The 19,303-nt window shown below is 49.4% G+C and overlaps 3 protein-coding genes across 3 annotated transcripts; all 3 read left to right on the plus strand.

The window, feature by feature from the left end:
* Positions 1–7,542: 7,542 nt before the first annotated feature.
* Positions 7,543–8,196, plus strand: BKA67DRAFT_516666 (velvet factor; the record flags this gene model as incomplete). The annotated part of the gene is made up of 1 exon (XM_046097836.1): positions 7,543–8,196. A coding segment is annotated over one exon (654 nt), but the record flags the coding sequence as incomplete, so codon positions are not given.
* A 1,836-nt stretch (positions 8,197–10,032) lies between these two features.
* On the plus strand, positions 10,033–11,543 carry BKA67DRAFT_535741 (dehydrogenase E1 component-domain-containing protein; the record flags this gene model as incomplete). Its single annotated transcript, XM_046100059.1, has 4 exons — positions 10,033–10,176; positions 10,324–10,457; positions 10,516–10,970; positions 11,032–11,543. 4 exons carry the CDS (start codon positions 10,033–10,035, stop codon positions 11,541–11,543), a joined length of 1,245 nt encoding a protein of 414 aa, XP_045958689.1.
* Positions 11,544–13,170: 1,627 nt separating this feature from the next.
* On the plus strand, positions 13,171–18,933 carry BKA67DRAFT_565086 (metal resistance protein YCF1). Its single transcript, XM_046102791.1, has 5 exons — positions 13,171–13,691; positions 13,767–14,573; positions 14,628–17,754; positions 17,898–17,966; positions 18,341–18,933. The coding sequence occupies exons 1-5, from the start codon at positions 13,374–13,376 to the stop codon at positions 18,664–18,666; spliced, it is 4,647 nt and encodes a 1,548-aa protein (XP_045958690.1). The 5' UTR covers positions 13,171–13,373; the 3' UTR covers positions 18,667–18,933.
* The last annotated feature ends 370 nt before the right edge of the window (positions 18,934–19,303 follow it).

Genomic DNA, 19,303 nt, shown 5'->3' on the forward strand with positions numbered 1-19,303 from the left:
CCCCCGTAGTCACCTGAGCACCAAAGGACACGCAGGGGACATTGCAGCAAGTTAAATACACCGCATAGTCCACGCTTGTATGTGGAGAAACTGCACTCTGAGAATGTATGTGCGTTTCTATCTGATATATATGTTTATAGATTCTAACAGTCAACATACTATGTTGACTGGAAAGGAAGCCGATGAGCCTCATCATTGATCGTGATACCACTATTCTATGGAGTAGTGAATAGGCTTTGGTGAGCGATAATGCTAACCATGATTCATCTTACTCGTTTCAGCTGTGAGTTGGAAAATATTTCGTGCCAATGATACTTATGTATTGGCTCTAGGGTGAGGGAGTTAGACTCGTATGTTAAGTACGGTCAATCTTGTTTACCAGTTGGGAATGTAATGCACCTGAAATAGGAGCTCGGCCAGCCCTGACAAGATGAGCTGGGTATCGCTCAAGTACAGTTATGCCATTACCATCGGCACTTCGTGTGGCTTCTGTCAGTGCCGGCATTGTCCCGAATGTGGTGGCTAAAATGGAGTGTCACACGGCTATAGTCGTGAAGCATACCGGCGTAGGCGATGAGACTTCCGAGTATCATAACACTTTGTTGTACACCTGGTCAAGTATCGCATTGTAGTATGTAGGCCGTTGCAAGCCCAAATTTAGCTGTAGGGGTGTTGGCACTAGTGCGGAAAACTTGAAGTATGAGATGAGCGGACTGATATTTGCGGGCTATTACCATATTATCTTCCTGAAACTAGAGTCGACGTGATCTTGGTGGATCGTACTTGAATGTCCCTTGGTTTGACCAAACTCTCACGTAAAATCACAGCAACTGCGTGGTACATAAGTAGTATTGACTGCAGCTTTAATCTGACTAAACATTCCCAATAGCCTCAATTTTAACAACACACCAAAGAGTGCTCGGTAAGGATGTACATATGCCGACGCGAAGAAGTGATATGACAATTTACAGCTGTCTCTTATATCCAGCTGTCATCCTTGCAGCATGCCGAATGTTGACTAATTCAAAATGAGTCAACTCCGGATGCTGCTGAGTGACGCCAAAATACAGGACAGGCAAAGCAGGTTGGCCTACAACTTGAGATCAGCAAACTTAAGCCTTGAATATTTTCAAGTCTACGCAGCTAAGTCTATTGATACGAATGCGCTTGGGCAATACCCCATGACCATAGATGTTACCAGATAAAGTAGAAAGTGGCACTGGAATTACTTACTCGCATTGAGTTGCTTGCACGGTGCGCAGACAGAAGTGACCAGATGCGCTCGTCCATATTGTTACCTCCAGTGGATGAGTCCTTGATAGGCATGCCAAGCTCTTTCGTGAGGTGTATTCGCTGCAACGGTTTCAAGGGAAGCAATAGGTGCATGCTATCAAATGGATGTGACTCTATTCGATAGCGCTACCAGTTCCCGGGAACCGGAGATTCATGTTGTTCAGGATATTAAGCGGCTACTACTCAACAGTTTCGCTACTTGCTGACCGCAGTAGTCTGATATGGAAACCGTTGACTAGTGTTACTTGGTACTATGGTTCGTAATATGCAACATAAGGCGGTGTATCTGTTCGAGTTACACATATATGATCGAAAACAACTCATTTTACCCGCTTTAGCCCAGTGACGAAACAACTTTGCAATGTCCGGTGGAACTGCCGTAGAAATAACGACCGGCATATTAGAAATGGTCAAAACCATATGTAAAATCAAGAGCTTCCAAGGCTAATTTCACCGCACAAGGCCAAGCACGGCCCGAGATTGTAGCCATGACTTACTGCTACATGTTTTTCTCTGGTTCGGCTAAGCTCTTGACATGTTGCGCATTCCGATGCTAGTACACCCCAAGCAGATCACTGATGTAGATCCGGCCAGTCTCGTAGATAGCATGAGACGTTGTAAGTGAGAATTAGTGCAAACACCGTAGTGTCAACAAATGTAATTTCGTCAGTCGATACCTTTTGCCACCAAGCAAGCAGTCCTGATGCTTGAACGATGCATTAGATGAAGTAGTCCTATTCCGATTCAAAAGGCACGCCGCGACGCAAAGTGCCAATATATGCAATGCAATATCAGGTAGTAGAGACTCAGTTTATTCCCGAGCTACCTCAAAAATCCTAGTCTTCAAGCAGAACCCTTGGCGGAGCGCAATTAAAGTTTCTTGAAGCCTGGGCTGACAAGTAAGTGATGAGAAATATAGTGTCTGTGAACTTTGCGAACCGCCTACCGCCAAAGGTCCAGAAGCGAGGATCGTTTCAAAGGGCTTGCCAGGGTGCGTGGTCACTGAACAGGGGACCAGGGGCACGCCTGAGCGTGCCATCGAGATCATCCACGGTGTCTGCATGGCTGAAAAATCACCGCGTCAAGCGCTCCACTCATTCAGACGCCTGACTGAACTACTACACTCATTATTTGAGTTGTCGTATGATATGCCGAGTTAAAATGACCGATCAGCCAATATCACATGTTTGACGGGAACGCAGATGCCCTTTTTGTGTAGCCTCAAGTATATGCTACCTATAGGTTTGCGCAATACTCTTTATCACGGTTGTAGTTACTTACCAATTCCTTTAAAGATTAACGTCTTGAAGGAGTCTGACAAATGATTACAATTGTATAATGCAACATCTACATACACGGACAAGCAAGCCACCGTACCATCCATATCTGGGGCAGATTGTGACATTTGCCGACAGGTGACATGAATGGACTACCATGGTTACGTTTCCAACATTCCAGCACTTTGATTTCCGCCCATGGCTGAAACTCGGTACGGCTCTAATCCCTTTGGTTAAGGTTCTTCCAAAATCCGGGTTATTTGCTGTATATAATGCCGGAGTATTATTGATGAGACGGCAAGTGGGGCTGTCATGGTTTATGGTATGGCGTATCACAAAGCGAAGAGGCTTGTCAAAGTTCAGGTGGTAAGGGTTGCAGGAGGATCCCCAGCAGGGGTTCACGTGCCAGTCCAAGCTATCCCAGCCGCGGTTCCTTTGGGTTATTGGACAGACCACGCAATGCGCACCCAGAACCACTGCAACTCTTCTGGAGCCCGCTGAAAGGTTTTCTGAATATCCTGTCCACAATGCCCGAGCAGTCTCCATCCAGTCTTGGCTATCTTTGCCAATATTGTAGGCAATGGAAGACAACCCTGTGCAGTGAGAGCATATAATAGACTTGATAGGTAAGAAAGACCACGTTAACGAACCAATTTGAAAGTAGCTAGTGGAAAACCCACCGTTAGTGGCTAAATAGAAATAGACTACGCCTGAAGACATTGATTTAGACTAGATGCACTTCTCAATAGTTACGAGTCGATCGACGCATTTATTACCCATTTACGAGAGTACATCCAACGAGATTATGCCAGAGAATGTTGTTCTAGGTAAGTACAATCAACCTGAACCTCAAATAGGGCATTTAGGTTGCCGTATTCAGATCTTGACAAACCAATTCAGTTCCATAGTTTGGGCAATATGGTCCGTCGGCCAACGTGCTTTGATGGCACTAACTAACCTTAGAACTTAGTTATATCTGTGCCGTGTCTTAGGCGCCAATAGTGAGCTTTGCCATGTGCGCAACGTGCCCACTGACCGTTTGCTAGCTCCGTCAATGCAGAAGTTCGCCAAAATTTGCCTTGGGAAGTCATGGTATCTTATGTAAAGAACCGGAAATTTCGGGCACACAATACGTACGCTTGACTAAGGAATCCGGCTTTGCTGCTCCAGGCTACTAGGTAGATAGCCTTAGGCTCACAGTTTGTGCACCATTCGTTGCATATGTAAGCTCTTTGACCGCAACCTAGAATGGGGGTGGCTGCAACGATGCCTTCGCTAAAGGAAGAAGACAGGTAGACCTGGAATGGAGGATGGCGTAAAGTGAAAACCCGGATTCAGGGTCGCTATCGTGCAGATCTCCCCTGCTCACACTTGGCCCAGGCCTATCCGCATCTCGATGGCCGCACGCATAGTTCAGGCGGCTTGCAAGAAAAGAGCTCCCTGCATGAACGACCCTGGTACGGACCGGCAGCAGTCCCATTCGCCTAGGGTAAGACATTTTAAACGAGAAAGACAACTCACAAAACATGTGCATACAGGCAACATGGACTGATGAAAGACGTCAGCTAGCAACGTTAAGCCTTGGTGTCTGGAAGCGCGGTCCGTCAAATGTTGCAAGGAGTGCCATGTCTTTTCGGTCGTCGTGTAATTAATTATTTCAGCTCGCACCAGCTAATCGAGGCGACATACATATGTCTTGCGCACACAGTTTCAAGACTTCAGGCGACCACAAGGCAAGCAAAAATGAGTGCTAAACAATGCAGGCTTCCGCCCTGATCAATCAAAACCTCGAATCCTAGCGCAGCTGAGGCATTGCAGTTGGATGTTCAGCTTTCAAGGCCAAGGCTATGATGATAATGGATTTGATGGCTGTCGACCGTGACATAAGAACAGTTCTGACATTGCTAGGTTAGTGTGATATTTATTTATTTTGTCTTTTTGGTCTTTTTTGTAATTGCCAGACTTAGACTGATTAGCGGCGCGGCTCAGACCCTCCACTATCCTATAGGCTCTCCCGACTTTCGCCACGTATAAACGACACATACGCTCTGAGCTTACTGTGGTAGAGTTTCTACAACCGAGATTGTGGTGGCCATCGCAGCCGATATTTTACGGTTACTGAACGTGAGCCTCATCTATGCATAAAAAATGGGATCCGGTAAGGTTGATGGCAGGAACAAGGGTTACTGGCGTCTTACGAAGATCCTGCCTAGGGTCTTACCGAGATCTTCACTAGTTACCTTAAGTAAGTTCCTCCTAAAAGCAAGTCCCAACCTCGGGTTTGCGAACATACGTACAGATCGTCTCTGCGAATTAGGTCGCCAGTCGACTCAATCATTTTAGCCTCTCCAATTGTATGTCTGGAATGCCTACAGTCTGTACGACTGATGTTGCAGATGATGCAGGGTTTAAGGGAGGCAGAAACTCAATGTTTCGTTGTCCTACATACATTGTACCCCATAGTTTGTGGTACATCGACGCAAGTGGTTTTCTTGATACAAAAGGCAATCCAGGAACGCATCCTCGCTCCGAATGAGCAGAGTCTTAACCTGTCCTCGACGCTACGTGGCATGCGTTTCTGTACTTGATGCCAGCTCAGGCACCTGATAGTCGAATAAGGTACAGACTCAAAACCATGAGGTCACGTAACATCAGTGCCGCAAGATTTTTTAGTAACTCGGACATTGCAACTAAGTTACTCAAGTTGTATATAAGTGAACCCTGCATAAAAAGACGGCATGGCTATATTCCACATGAATCACTGGGTAAGATATGGGATGTACACTGGATAAAATCCTGGCTTCTCGGCAAGTCTTGGGTGCGTCTTCTCCACAATAGACCATGCGAACTATTGCTTGCTGTCCCGCTTCCAGGAAGCGGGAATGAGGACACCCTCCCATTGTCCATCAAATCCCACCTACTTGGTTTCTTCCGTTGAACCATCCACATTGAGTATAACCCGCGAACCAAACACGACTTGGAACACGACTGGCTCGAAAGTTTAACAAAGAAAGAAGAAAATAAACACCCCCCAAAAAACACCCCCCTTCAATGCAGATGCAGCTGCCTTTTATGAAGGCAAGACATGGTAGCTGAGTTATCGTCTGAGAGTTTCACTCCATGACAGTGACACCCTGAAGGTTCACGCCCCATCACAAACTTCATTAACCGATGACCCGACAATCCCATTGACCGGTTTCTTGGAACATTCGATCCCCTTCCCGTTGGATTCGCTGCACACACGAGGCGCGAAGCCAGTTTGTCTCAGTCCACCGTTACACATCACCAGTTCTCAACTCAAGTCTACTGTTGTGCTCCTAGTGTACTCGCACCAATCGCGATCCTTACCTCTTCGTCATATCATGGACCGCTACTTGCATAGTACCGGTTGAGTGGCCCTGTCACTGATAAATCGAGCCAGGGGCGCCTGCTGGTTCTGACCTGATCCGCACGGGTTTCGGCCGGGACGCTGACCCCCAGCTCGAGATTGACAGCAGCTGAGGAATCTCATTCTCCAAGTGCTCGAAGTACCTTAATGTATGCCCCGCGGGCCCGCCGCCGAATATTATAGCGGAAGTCGCGTTTCAACTTGTCAAGGGCACTTCTAATTGCTTTAGATACGACGGCGTCTTTTCTCTTCACGAATTCAAAAACCCGTCATCGCATTGCTTTCTGTCTCATGAAAACAACTCTACAGGACGCTATAGTCGGATAAGCCAATAGACGTGTGGCGGGCAGTTTGTTGCAAGGGACAACCTAGTCAGCCTCTATCACTTCCTCTGAAATCCCACCAAACATGTAGACATCCGACGAGTCTTCACCCGAGTCTTGCACCAATTTGCGTATTCTTGGACTTTTCAGCCGCGATTGGGTCAATATAAAAAACCTCGTTCACCGGTCTCATATAGGCATTGGATTAGGAGAAAGCGAGCGAGCGAGCGAGCGACGGAACCCGGCCACGAATGATAGTGTCCTTTTGAGACGATTCTGTCTCAGCCTCAACTTGCTTTTCCCTAGAGCTTTGGGGTGTTATCATCACTACTCAACCAAGCAGTCGGAATCTGCTGCTGCAGGCTAGTCTCCGAGTTGTTTTATTGGTACAGCCGATCCCCGAGCCAGACAAGGCCAACAAATGCGTCTTTATAGGCATATTCCTGAGGCAAACCATATTTCTACAGAGGATCTCAACCCATCTCTGCTGCTCAACATTTCGCTGTTCATTTCTGACCCTATGATGGTGGATGCCATGAGCAGACCACTCAGCACATGGGCTTCTGAGCCTAGTTATCCAAGATGTTACCCTCAAGAGCTACCAGGACCTGGTACACGGCTTCCACCCATTTCCAGTGCACCGACTTCAGTAACTGCGGATCTGCCTTCATCGACAGCATATGAGGCAAGACGAAGTGTATCGACATATCGTGATCCCTATCCAGTTGCTAACTCACAAAATAGGGTGTTGCCTGATTCACCAACTGCCCGTGGACAACATGTCATAACTGGCTCCGGAACCTATTATGCGGGGGAAAGATCAATTCGGGATCCGACAACAAATGTCAGGCCTACTGATCGCCTAGAGGAGATATCAACCCTGGGAAGGAACCATCTAGCTACAGGCACTTCATACTCGGGTGCACATTTTGGACCTACGGCACGATCACCACATGAACGGCCGCACGAGCCTGTACGGCGGTTTTCTGGAGTTGCATCTCCCAGGTCTCTGCTGCTACATACTGGCACAGAGGCTCGCCCCGAGCAGATCCAACGTTCTTTACCTTCTCCCAGTCGAACTTGGTCGACCAGGTCGGATACTCGGCCTCCTGAACGGGTACGGATCTCAGATCTTCTGACCAATGATCAAGATCCTCCGCCCAAAAACCAGGCTGAAGCACAGATTAGTCCGTCTAGGAGCCAAACCCAAGTGCGAACGAACTCCATCCAGTCACCCGGGACATCGGCAATCCGTTTCAGTTATGCTCTCACGATTCGTCAACAACCAATGGCCGCACGCTCATGTGGCTTTGGTGAACGGGATCGTCGTGTCATCGATCCACCACCCATCGTGGAAGTTAAGGTTGACGATCCCTTGGCCACGCCCGGCGATGTTCGTGAAGCGCTTCGCATCCCTTTCATGGTCATGCATTGCACCATCTGGGACGATACCGGTAAGCAGGATATCAGCTTCATGCCGGAGGAGTACCGACAGCAGCGTCGGTTGATGGGCACTGCGGTTGCATCTCCCTTCACTGGCCGTGACGAGACCGGCGTAGAGGGTTGCTTCTTCTGCTTTCCTGACTTGTCGGTACGCACGTCGGGCACGTTCAAACTCAAGTTCATCCTGGTTATGGCTGATCCTCTGATCAACTTCATTGGTGCCCGCCACCGCATACGCGCGTCGGCCATAAGTGAGGTGTTCACGGTCTATAGCGCCAAGGATTTTCCAGGTATGCAGGCCAGCACACCGTTGACCAAGAAATTGAAAGAACAGGGTTGTCTCATCTCAATCAAGAAAGGGAACGAACGAGGAGGTCGAGGTAGAAATGACAGTGATGATGACGATTCTGACGATGACAATGGCGACACCGGTGCATCTACCGCAGGTCGACGTAAAAAGCAGCGAAAATAGGGCCTCGGGAAGAACACGAGAGACCTTGTATTATGCGGGGTGTATGCGGAAGAGATATTTGAAGGCGTCCATTGCCTCGAACATGGCGTTTTTGCACGAACGGTGCTTTGGCTTTGGCAGTTTACCACCGAGTGTGTAACCCATACAAGCATGCTCCAAAAGAATAAGCGATGTGGTTTGTTTCGGTTAAGCGTTCGGAGTGATTTTTTGTGTTCAAAGAATGGTATCATGACTGGTTTTCGGAATGGGAATGAATATCCATAAAGTGGTGGTGACCTATGGTGCTCAATCTTCAACCCCGAAATACACTTTCAGGCTCCCAAGCGGAGAAAAATATGTGGGAGGAATACATATAAGCTTGCGTCGAGGTCAAGCAACGACATCATGAACAGTTCCTTGCTTACTAGAGTGTTTCGTTCTGATGTCTTCAAATAAAAATATCAACCTTGAAAAACAGCTTACAAGATGAACTGTTATCCTTATGCTGCCCATCCCCTGTATACGCCACATGAGATCTTGCGCCCAGTCACGGCGTTACCGAGAGAGGAATATTGCACATAAGTGCATACTGTTTTCTGCCACTGAGACGCACATTTATCATGGCCTAGTTGCTCACCTTAGCAGTGACATACACTCTGGCTGGGTGCACGATAATCCTCTGAACAAGGAAACTTCTTTTTGACTACGACAGGTCATTTTCGAGAGGCTGGGCCTGCGGCCGTGAGTTGCATGAATATTCATGAAAGGCAAATTCCTCCGAGCGTTGAACAAGCTCAAGGCAACTTATTGGTAGTGAGACTCTTGGGTGATTGAAGGCGGTAAAGCAATATAGTCTTCTTGGAATGATTATCGATGCGCTTAAACACGCATATTTTGATCGCTCCAAGTGCGGTTTTATCATTACATAGCTTCCGAGCGGAAGCAAAAAACACCATGGGTATTGTGGACTGAGTCAGAAGATTCGTAGAAGCTCAGATGTACGAGAAGGGACCAGTCGCTGAACTACAAGTATGGCACTCCCTTCATCGCAGTAATAACGAACAAAACTCAACAATATGCTCACGGTAGACATTTGTGGCTGTCGTAGTGTTAATGCAGCCCTTTAGCCATTGTCGAAGCAGTGTGGGACGTCTGGACTAGACTAGGTTAGTATTAATTGTAGCATCCCGAATCTCTATGTATAGCTCGAGAAGGTTGGCTGTCTTTTCGACAATGTTGCGTTGACGTCAAGACAACGGCGACATGTAAGAAGGATATACTGTACGACGGTACGGATTCCATACTGAAGCTCTTGATACTAGACAGACAGAAGCAGCTCATTGTTGATAGCACTAAATAAGGCCCGAATTCGCGAACCTGGGTTCGGGCTTGGTGAAATGGGGTTGTTCTAAGATTTCTTTCTGAAGGTCTTTTGCGACGCCTCGAGGCAGTGGCAGAGGCAACTAGAGGGATGCCTTGGGAGTGATGCATTATATACCTCAATGCCAGATCCATAAGATAAGCTGTCTTCAACTACATGGCAATTGAGACAGGTGCAGCTGCATTGAGAAATCCACGGAGTTCCCAAGAAACCGGACGGCCTCACAAAATTTAGCGTTGGACTCAACAAGCCTCGAGGTCCACCAAAGCTCCGATAGCACTAAGCCCGAAGGGTTCTAGACGCGGTGAGGGAAATCTCGGAGCGAAGACGCAAAGTACCTCCGTATCTCAGCGAAAATCCCCAACGCCAAATAATTTGTTGTTTGACGGAGGTTCTCCATATCCCTGAACTAAACGAAGCTCTCGTTTCAACACCATTCCTTTCTTTTCCTCCCTTTCCCCTTCAGCCATCACAACATGTTCTCTCGCGCTTTGAGGGTACAAAGGGCAGCTGCCCCTTCGCTGCGTGCAGCTCGCGCCGCCCGCGCTCCTGCTGTTGGCGCTTTCAGGACCGTCACCACTGATGCGGCCTCTGCTTCTATTGAGCAAGGTGTTCCGGAGGTACGGGAAATGCGCTTTTTACTGCCAACCACTCAATTGGACTCCATCAGCACACGGAACACCCACCGGTGCTCAGCCAGAGATGGAGTCTTGAGTCGGCTCGATGGATTTGACGAGAATGCTGACTAGAATTCCTTCGTGCTATAGGACGATGAAAAGCCCTTCACGGTCAACCTGAGTGACGAGAGCTTCGAGACATACGAGCTGGACCCCCCGCCATACTCCCTGGAGGTTACCAAGAAGGAGCTGAAGCAGATGTACACCGACATGGTTGTCACCAGGTATGAGTCTTATTCGGTCAGCATTGGTGGCTGAGCTGGTTGCTGACGGGGTTCGCAGACAAATGGAGATGGCCGCCGACAGACTGTACAAGGAGAAGAAGATTCGCGGTTTCTGTCACTTGTCCACCGGTCAAGAGGCTGTCGCAACTGGTATCGAGCACGCTCTGACCAAGGAGGACGATGTTATCACTGCTTACCGATGCCACGGTTACGCATTGATGCGAGGTGCCACCGTCCGATCTATCATTGGTGAGCTGTTGGGTCGCCGAGAGGGTATCGCCTACGGAAAGGGTGGTTCCATGCACATGTTCAGCAAGGGTTTCTACGGTGGAAACGGTATCGTCGGTGCCCAGGTCCCCGTCGGCGCTGGTCTGGCTTTTGCACACAAGTACAGTGGCCGCAAGAACGCTGCCGTCATCCTCTACGGTGATGGTGCCAGCAACCAGGGTCAGGTCTTCGAGGCCTTCAACATGGCCAAGCTCTGGAACCTGCCCGCTCTTTTCGGCTGCGAGAGTAAGCCACTGCGAGACTCCGTATTCTAGCAGACTGCCCGCATGCTAACCTGTTTCTGCAGACAACAAGTACGGTATGGGTACCGCTGCCAACCGTTCGTCTGCCCTGACCGACTACTACAAGCGTGGTCAATACATCCCCGGCCTCAAGGTCAACGGCATGGATGTCCTCGCCGTCAAGGCTGCTGTCAAGTACGGAAAGGAGTACACTGCCAACGACAACGGTCCTCTCGTCCTCGAATACGTCACCTACAGATATGGTGGTCACTCCATGTCCGACCCTGGTACCACCTACAGAACCCGTGAGGAGATTCAACGCATGCGTTCGACCAACGACCCTATTGCTGGCCTGAAGCAGAAGATGCTGGAGTGGAAGGTCACTACTGAGGATGAGCTCAAGACCCTCGACAAGGAGGCCCGCAAGCACGTCAACGATGAGGTTGCCATTGCTGAGGCCATGGCTGTTCCCGACACGACACCCAAGATCCTGTACGAGGACATCTATGTCCCTGGATCTGAGCCTCAGTTCATCCGTGGAAGAACGACTGACGAGAACTTCTACTTCAACAACTAAGCAGTCAAATCCGGCGTCTCATTTTTATTATAGTCACTCTCCTGTATCATATTAGAGGGCGGGAACGGATGCGAGCTTATTGGTAGGAATTAAGACTTTGTTTATGATATCCATCTACCTCTAGTTTGGGTCGACAATGGTTAGAGTGAAATATCGGTGAATCAACAGCCACAGGCGAACATGGCGTCTTGGTGAGTTGACTGAACGCAAATAGTGTAGGTTGAAGAGTGTAGCTTGTCACTGTGCTTCACTGCGTCTTTCCTCGTATTCCACGCCTTTCCGGTGAAACCTGAATCTTACCAGTATTACACCAGTCCTGAGCAGGGGCTTACTGGCAAGTCCATGATAAAGGAGCCAGCTGTCCCGTCCCCGTGATGTTCCACAGACGCCAATCCATGATCTTGGGAGGAGCTTCGGCTTTAGCCGCCGAGCACAGTCGTTATGCGAGATGAATGGTTATTGACTCTGGTGGCAAGGGGACGGCATGCTGTCTATTCGTTCATATCTGCCGGTGTCATAACATCAACAAAAACATGTTGTTCGGGTCCTCATACCAAGGAGACTTTGGGACGGACCAAGAGATGGAAGAGACGCAAGTATATGAATGCACTTCTGAGCTACGCGCCACGCATTGCAAAAATTGACGTACAAGACACGAAAGTATGTATCCGGTCCCACTGATTTCCTTGGGTCTGAATCTGACCGGAGCAAACTCACTGTCACAAAGCCCAACCTTTGCGTACAATTAGAGATTTCCCTCTGAGTTGTGGAGATCTCACTAGCATAGAAGAGACACTGGGCAAACCATTTGCTACGACAGAGGCTTTGGGTGATATGAGTGTACCTATGTACGTTAGTCGCAACATTTCAGGCATGATGGCAAACGTCTCGGACGGCATATCCTACCCTGCCATCGGAGCTGAACAATACAGAATTCCAATCCCTGTACATGGAAGTCATCGCTATTGCGGAAATTGTTGTAGGGGACATCATGTTCCTTGTTGGGAGCAGCACAGCTGGTTCTGTGTACCGCACCCCAGTCGAGTCAAATTGAAAGCGTGCACAGCAGTCATAGCTAACTTCGTGACGAAGTGATGGTGTAGACTTGCCATGCATGCCAGCGCGTCTACGTCTATATGTATACCCTCGCCGAATGTTGTCATCCAGCGAGACGCACGGTATTCGGCGGTTCTTTCCCCATCCTAGCCTTCATTGATACTATGTGTCTCCACGGTTGTGATGAATGTGTCCTTGCTATACATGTCGACGCGACGGTGGCCACTTCTTTGGTGACGCCGAAGGACGGCACTGATGCTCCCGCGATTATATAGATGTCATAACATGAACATAGTTACGTGACAAAAAAGACACCACAGAATATGCATTTGTGTGATTATGTACATACACACGGAGTCCAGGGTGGAAGACGCCCAGTGTCATTGCGACAGGCACGAAATAAAGTAAGTTCTTGAGTACGGCTAGCGGCTAGCCCTGTAAATCTTGGCAATGGCGGGATGGCAAGACAGTAAATTGACCAGTGGCGCGCTAGGTTAGTGGCTCTCTGCTTACAAAACGCGCCCACCCCCCCTGCAAGAAAGAGCCAGCGCCTCGGCGATAACGATGGAAAGTTGCCGACGAAAGCGTCATGCCTAAAATTCCCCCAGGCGATTGGTTAGCGACACTGACCTCTTCTCTTTTTATTCCAGTCGCAAACTGCTTGATCTCGTGACAAAACCACCCGATTGCGCAATCCTGTTCCTGAGATCAGCAGTAACCTATTATGAACTAACATTACACCTTCAGTCTCTGAGCAGTGCAGCGGATTCGGTCATGCAATTCAGCAACGGCGTGCCGCAGCAGGTCCTCGCATCCACCGGCTCCTTCACCGGCTTCCGGCCCAAATTCCACCAGCTCGGCCACGGCTATTTGAGCGCGACAGACAGCTTCAAGCAGCCATTATGCGGCAATGAGGAGGGCTGGGGCCCACTGAGCCCCTTCCGATACGACTTCACGCCATGCTTCATTGATGTTTGGGTTGCTCTGGTCGCTGGGTTTGGTATCGTGTGCGGACCCTTGGCTCTCTGGTATGTCTTGAGGAAATCCAAGGCTGCGCAACTGCCGAAGGACTGGCATTTCTGGACAAAGCAGGTGAGCTTCCGCATCCTCGGGACCTGTGCATCGGCCCCAGGAGACGACTTCATGCTGACAATTGGTTCTCGCTAGGCACTCCTCGTTGCTGTTATCGCCGACATCGTTGCCCAGCTTGTGATCCAGATCATCAACTTCCCCAATATATGGTACGGTGACTTCCGAGTCCTGACCACCTTCTTGACCTTGATATCACTATGGGTGGTATTCGCGATTCAGTGGGCCGAACACGCCCGCTCGAGGTATGCCAATGGCGTGGTTCTGTTCTACTGGCTGTTTCTGCTGCTGGTCTACGCCGTCAAACTACGATCTCTTGTCTCTCAGCAAGTCTACCTTACGAACTTGCCATACTTTGTAACCTACACCGTTGGCTTTGGCCTCTCGGCAGTTGAATTTCTATTTGAGTGGCTGTGGCCGAAGCGAGCGAGTGCATACGAGGCATTGGTCGATGACGAGGGAGCAGAATGCCCCGCCGAGTATGCGACCGTCTTCTCGAGACTGACATTTTCATGGATGACCCCTATGATGAAGTACGGATACAAGCACTATCTTACAGAGGAAGACTTGTGGGGACTGGGCCCCAATGACAAGGCGTCTACGACCGGCGAGCAGTTTGACAAGGCGTGGAAGCACGAAGTTGAGCATAAGAAGCATCCCTCGTTGTGGTTGGTCATGTTCAAGTCCTATGGTGGTCCGTATATGCTTGCTACTGTCTTCAAGGCAGCCAATGATCTGTCGGCTTTTGCTCAGCCTCAACTGTTGCGTTATTTGATCGCTTTTGTTGCTTCGTATGACAAAGGCAAAGAGCCGCAGCCTGTCGTCAAGGGTGCTTCCATCGCACTGGCCATGTTCCTCGTCGCCTGCTTGCAAACAAGCATGGTTGTAAGTGCCCACGGGATATGCCATGGGGCTGTCAAGATAGCTAACATGTTATAGCACCAATATTTCCAGCTTGCATTCGTCACCGGTATGCGCATCAAGGCCGGCCTCTCCTCTGCGATCTACAAGAAGTCTCTCAAGCTGTCCAATGAAGGGCGAGCCTCGAAGACCACTGGTGACATTGTCAACTACATGGCTGTAGATGCTCAACGTCTGCAGGACCTAACCCAGTTTGCGCAGCAGGTGTGGTCTGCGCCCTTCCAAATCATTATTTGTATGGTGTCCTTGTATCAATTAGTCGGTTGGTCTATGCTTGCTGGTATCGCCGTTATGATTATCATGATTCCTATCAACGGCTTCATTGCCAGGTTTATGAAACGCCTGCAAAAGCAGCAGATGAAGAACAAAGATGCTCGGAGTCGTCTCATCTCCGAGATCATCAACAACATGAAGAGCATCAAGCTATATGCATGGAGCACCGCATTCATGAACAAGCTGAACCACGTGAGAAATGACCTGGAGCTTCAGAATCTTCGAAAGATCGGAGCCGGTCAAGCACTCGCCAACTTCACTTGGTCTACCACACCATTTTTGGTGTCGTGCTCGACATTCGCAGTGTTCGTACTCACCCAAGACCAGCCATTGACGACAGAGATCGTCTTTCCAGCCCTGGCGCTTTTCAACTTGCTGACATTCCCTCTGGCCGTGCTGCCCATGGTCATCACGTCCATCATCGAAGCAACTGTGGCTGTTGGTCGTTTGACAGAATACCTTGCTGCTGAAGAAGTGCAAAACGATGCTGTTGAGATCAGTGCTGCCGCCGAAGAGCGTGGAGATGAGAGTGTTATCATTCAGGATGGCCAATTCTCGTGGGATCGCCATGGCTCGAAGAGTGCCCTTCGGGACATTCACTTCGTTGCTCACAAGGGAGAATTGACATGCGCAGTCGGAAGAGTCGGTGCAGGCAAATCATCACTTTTGCAAAGTGTCCTTGGTGACTTGTACAAAGAGAAGGGCAACGTTAAAGTAAAAGGGAACGTCGCTTATGTGGCCCAACAGCCATGGATCATGAACGCTACGGTGAAGGAAAATATCATCTTTGGCCACCGGTACGATTCCAACTTCTACGAAAAAACTGTCAAGGCTTGCGCTCTGCTGGACGACTTTGTTCAGTTGCCGGACGGGGACGAGACTGTCGTGGGTGAAAGGGGCATCTCTCTCAGTGGTGGCCAGAAAGCACGTGTTGGTCTTGCTCGAGCCGTCTATGCTCGTGCTGATATCTATCTGCTCGACGACGTGCTATCAGCTGTTGATGCTCACGTCGGACGGCATCTAATCGACAATGTCTTAGGATCTCAGGGCCTGCTAAACTCGAAGTGCCGAATCTTGGCAACAAATGCGATCTCCGTTCTTGCGTCTGCCGACTACATCTACCAATTGAAAGATGGTGAAATTCACGAAAAGGGCACGTTCGCTCAGCTCATGGCCATGAAGGGAGGAATTTCGGATCTAGTCAAGTCTACTGGTCAAGATTCAAGTCCAGCAACTGAAGTGAACAGCCCTGAAGAAACTTCGAGCGAATCCTCGTCAACCTACCTTGAGGACGCTACAGCTGCTGATAAGGAAGAGCTTGAAGAGGCGCAAGAGAATGTACCCGAGCTGGCCCCCATCAAACCCGGCGGTTCGTCAAATGTGCAAAGGCGAACCGGTAGCATGTCAACTTTGAGACGGGCAAGTACTGCCAGTTTCAAGGGCCCACGTGGAAAGCTTTCCGACGAGGAGGGTCCAAGCAGCAAGACCCGACAAACCAAAGAGCATTTAGAACAAGGCAAGGTCAAATGGGATGTCTATCTTGAATATGCCAAGACGAGCAATATCATTGCCGTCGCTATCTACCTGGGGACCTTAATTGCCTCCCAGACTGCCCAGATTGGCGGTAGTGTGTGGCTTAAGAACTGGGCAGAAATGAACGACAAGGTTGGTGGTAACCCTCAGGTTGGAAAGTATCTTGGAATCTACTTCGCTTTTGGTGTTGGTTCAGCCGCTTTGACTGTCGTGCAGACCCTGATACTATGGATCTTCTGTTCTATTGAGGCATCCAGAAAGCTTCATGAAAGAATGGCAACAGCAATCTTCAGGTCGCCCATGTCGTTCTTCGACACAACCCCGGCCGGTCGAATCATGAATCGTTTCTCAAGCGATGTTTATCGTTTGGATGAGGTTCTCGCCCGTACTTTCAATATGCTATTTGTCAACCTGGCTCGTTCTGGATTCACGCTGGCTGTTGTTTCGGTGAGCACGCCGGCTTTCGTCGCCTTAATCATTCCCTTGAGCGCTATGTACTACTGGATCCAGCGATACTACCTGAGGTCATCACGCGAGCTCAAGCGATTGGACAGTGTCAGTCGGAGCCCCATTTATGCTCATTTCCAAGAGTCACTCGGTGGCATTAGCACTATCCGGGCATACCGACAGCAAGGCAGGTTTGAACTTGAAAACGAATGGCGCGTCGACTCAAACCTGCGGGCTTACTATCCGTCTATCAGCGCCAACAGATGGTTGGCCATCCGGCTAGAGTTCATCGGAGCCATCATCATCCTCTCGGCCGCAGGATTCTCAATCATCTCTGTGACTAACCATAGCGGTCTGACCTCTGGCCTGGTTGGTCTGGCCATGTCGTATGCCCTTCAGATCACCACCTCTCTCAACTGGATTGTACGTCAGACAGTTGAGGTGGAGACAAATATTGTGTCTGTTGAACGAGTCCTCGAATATGCCCGCCTCCCAAGTGAGGCGCCCGAAATTATCCATCGACACAGGCCGCCAGTTGCGTGGCCGGCTAACGGAGCTGTCCATTTCCAAAACTACAGCACTCGCTACCGTGCCGGACTGGATCTAGTGCTGAAGAACATCAATCTTGACATCAAGTCACATGAGAAGATTGGTGTGGTTGGGCGTACAGGTGCCGGCAAGTCGTCACTAACGCTTGCACTCTTCCGGCTCATCGAGCCGGACACAGGTAATATCAGCATCGATGATCTGAACACCTCGACGATAGGACTGCTTGACCTACGAAGGCGGCTGGCTATCATTCCACAAGACGCGGCTCTTTTCGAGGGCACCGTTCGGGATAATCTGGACCCTGGTCATGTACATGACGATACGGAACTATGGAGTGTGCTTGGTAAGTGTGTTACACAAAGCTGACAGCTCTGCTATGACACCGCAGGACGGGAAGAGCACATGCTCTCGCTTAGCCGCTTAAGAAGACCATTCATGTTTTGCCAATTCACTAGCTCTGGTAACTAATGCACTCTCTCTGAGCAGATCATGCACGACTAAAGGAACATGTGGCCAGCATGGAAGGAGGACTTGAGGCTAAATTAAACGAAGGAGGTAAGTCTCGGAAGTTTTCACCTGTCGCGCTTTCTGTCGGCTTTCTGTCACATCACCATCTCCATCGTATTTTCGGGAATCTGCATACACACTCGCGGGTTACATGCTGCAAGTGTATGCTGGTGGTGCCATCTCAGCCTCTACTGGAAGCAATCGCGGTGCCACCTATCCACCCAATATTCAGCAAACACCTGCATGATCGTCAAGGAATGCATCCTCATAACACGAAACGGCAAAACTCATCGCCCGCATGTCATGGCCATCGTATCTCGGCCACACCATCCCATCATCGCGCATATCGCCGAAGCCAATGATTTATCACGCATGCGCCAATGAAACTTGTGCCAGAAGTTGACTGACCTTGAAACCCACAGGTTCAAACCTATCGCAAGGACAACGACAACTCGTCTCCTTGGCACGCGCCATGCTTACACCGTCCAACATCCTGGTATTGGACGAGGCGACGGCGGCGGTAGATGTCGAGACAGATGCGGCACTTCAGAGCACTCTTCGAAGCCCCCTATTTGCTCATAGGACAATCATCACTGTCGCTCACCGTCTCAACACCATCCTGGACTCGGATCGTGTTGTCGTGCTTGACAAGGGCGAGGTGGTCGAGTTTGATACGCCTAAGGATCTCATCAAAAAGAAAGGCGTATTTTATGGTTTGGTGAAGCAGGCCGGCCTCGATACGGAGTAAGCTTTCGTAAGTCGTAGGGTTGTACGTTGCAAGTCTGTATAAATCGCATGTGTAGGTTGTTCATTGTACATATGTCGCCTGCGGATTGTTTGAGGCAGCAAAAAGCATCGCTCTCGGCGTTTGGATCATTACATAGCCCAATCTAGACAGCAGATTTGGTTCGTTCCAGTCTTGTTTCTCACGAATGCATGTGGTACAACGTGTAACCAAGTCCACCTGGGTCAGCCCACGGTACGTACTGCATAGTTAACAAATCAAGTAAAGCAAAATAGTCCGTACACGGTTGGCAGGTATGATCAGCCCATTATTTTCAAAGTTCTATATTACGTGAAGCATGCCATCTCACTCGGTGTCTCCACCTGCATCTCAAATGCCATGTAATTATGTGTGGCCTTGATCAGCATAATCACTCGACAACACATGAATTCGCCAACTGCCTCATGGGGTTCCCGGCATGACGGGCAGGCTAATGTTAGTACTTGTTGCACCAACATATAATATTTGCCTCCTTGTATGACAAGACAATTGCTGAGGATCCCTGCGGCCCAAGCGGGATTGAAGTGCAGGATCTGCTGAAAAAGCGGGAGAGGAGTGGGAAAAATTAAAGGGGCAGGTGAGACATTCTCTAGTTGGAGTG

Source organism: Truncatella angustata (genome assembly GCF_020726525.1).
Source record: "Truncatella angustata strain MPI-SDFR-AT-0073 chromosome Unknown BKA67scaffold_4, whole genome shotgun sequence".
NCBI lineage: Eukaryota > Fungi > Ascomycota > Sordariomycetes > Amphisphaeriales > Sporocadaceae > Truncatella > Truncatella angustata.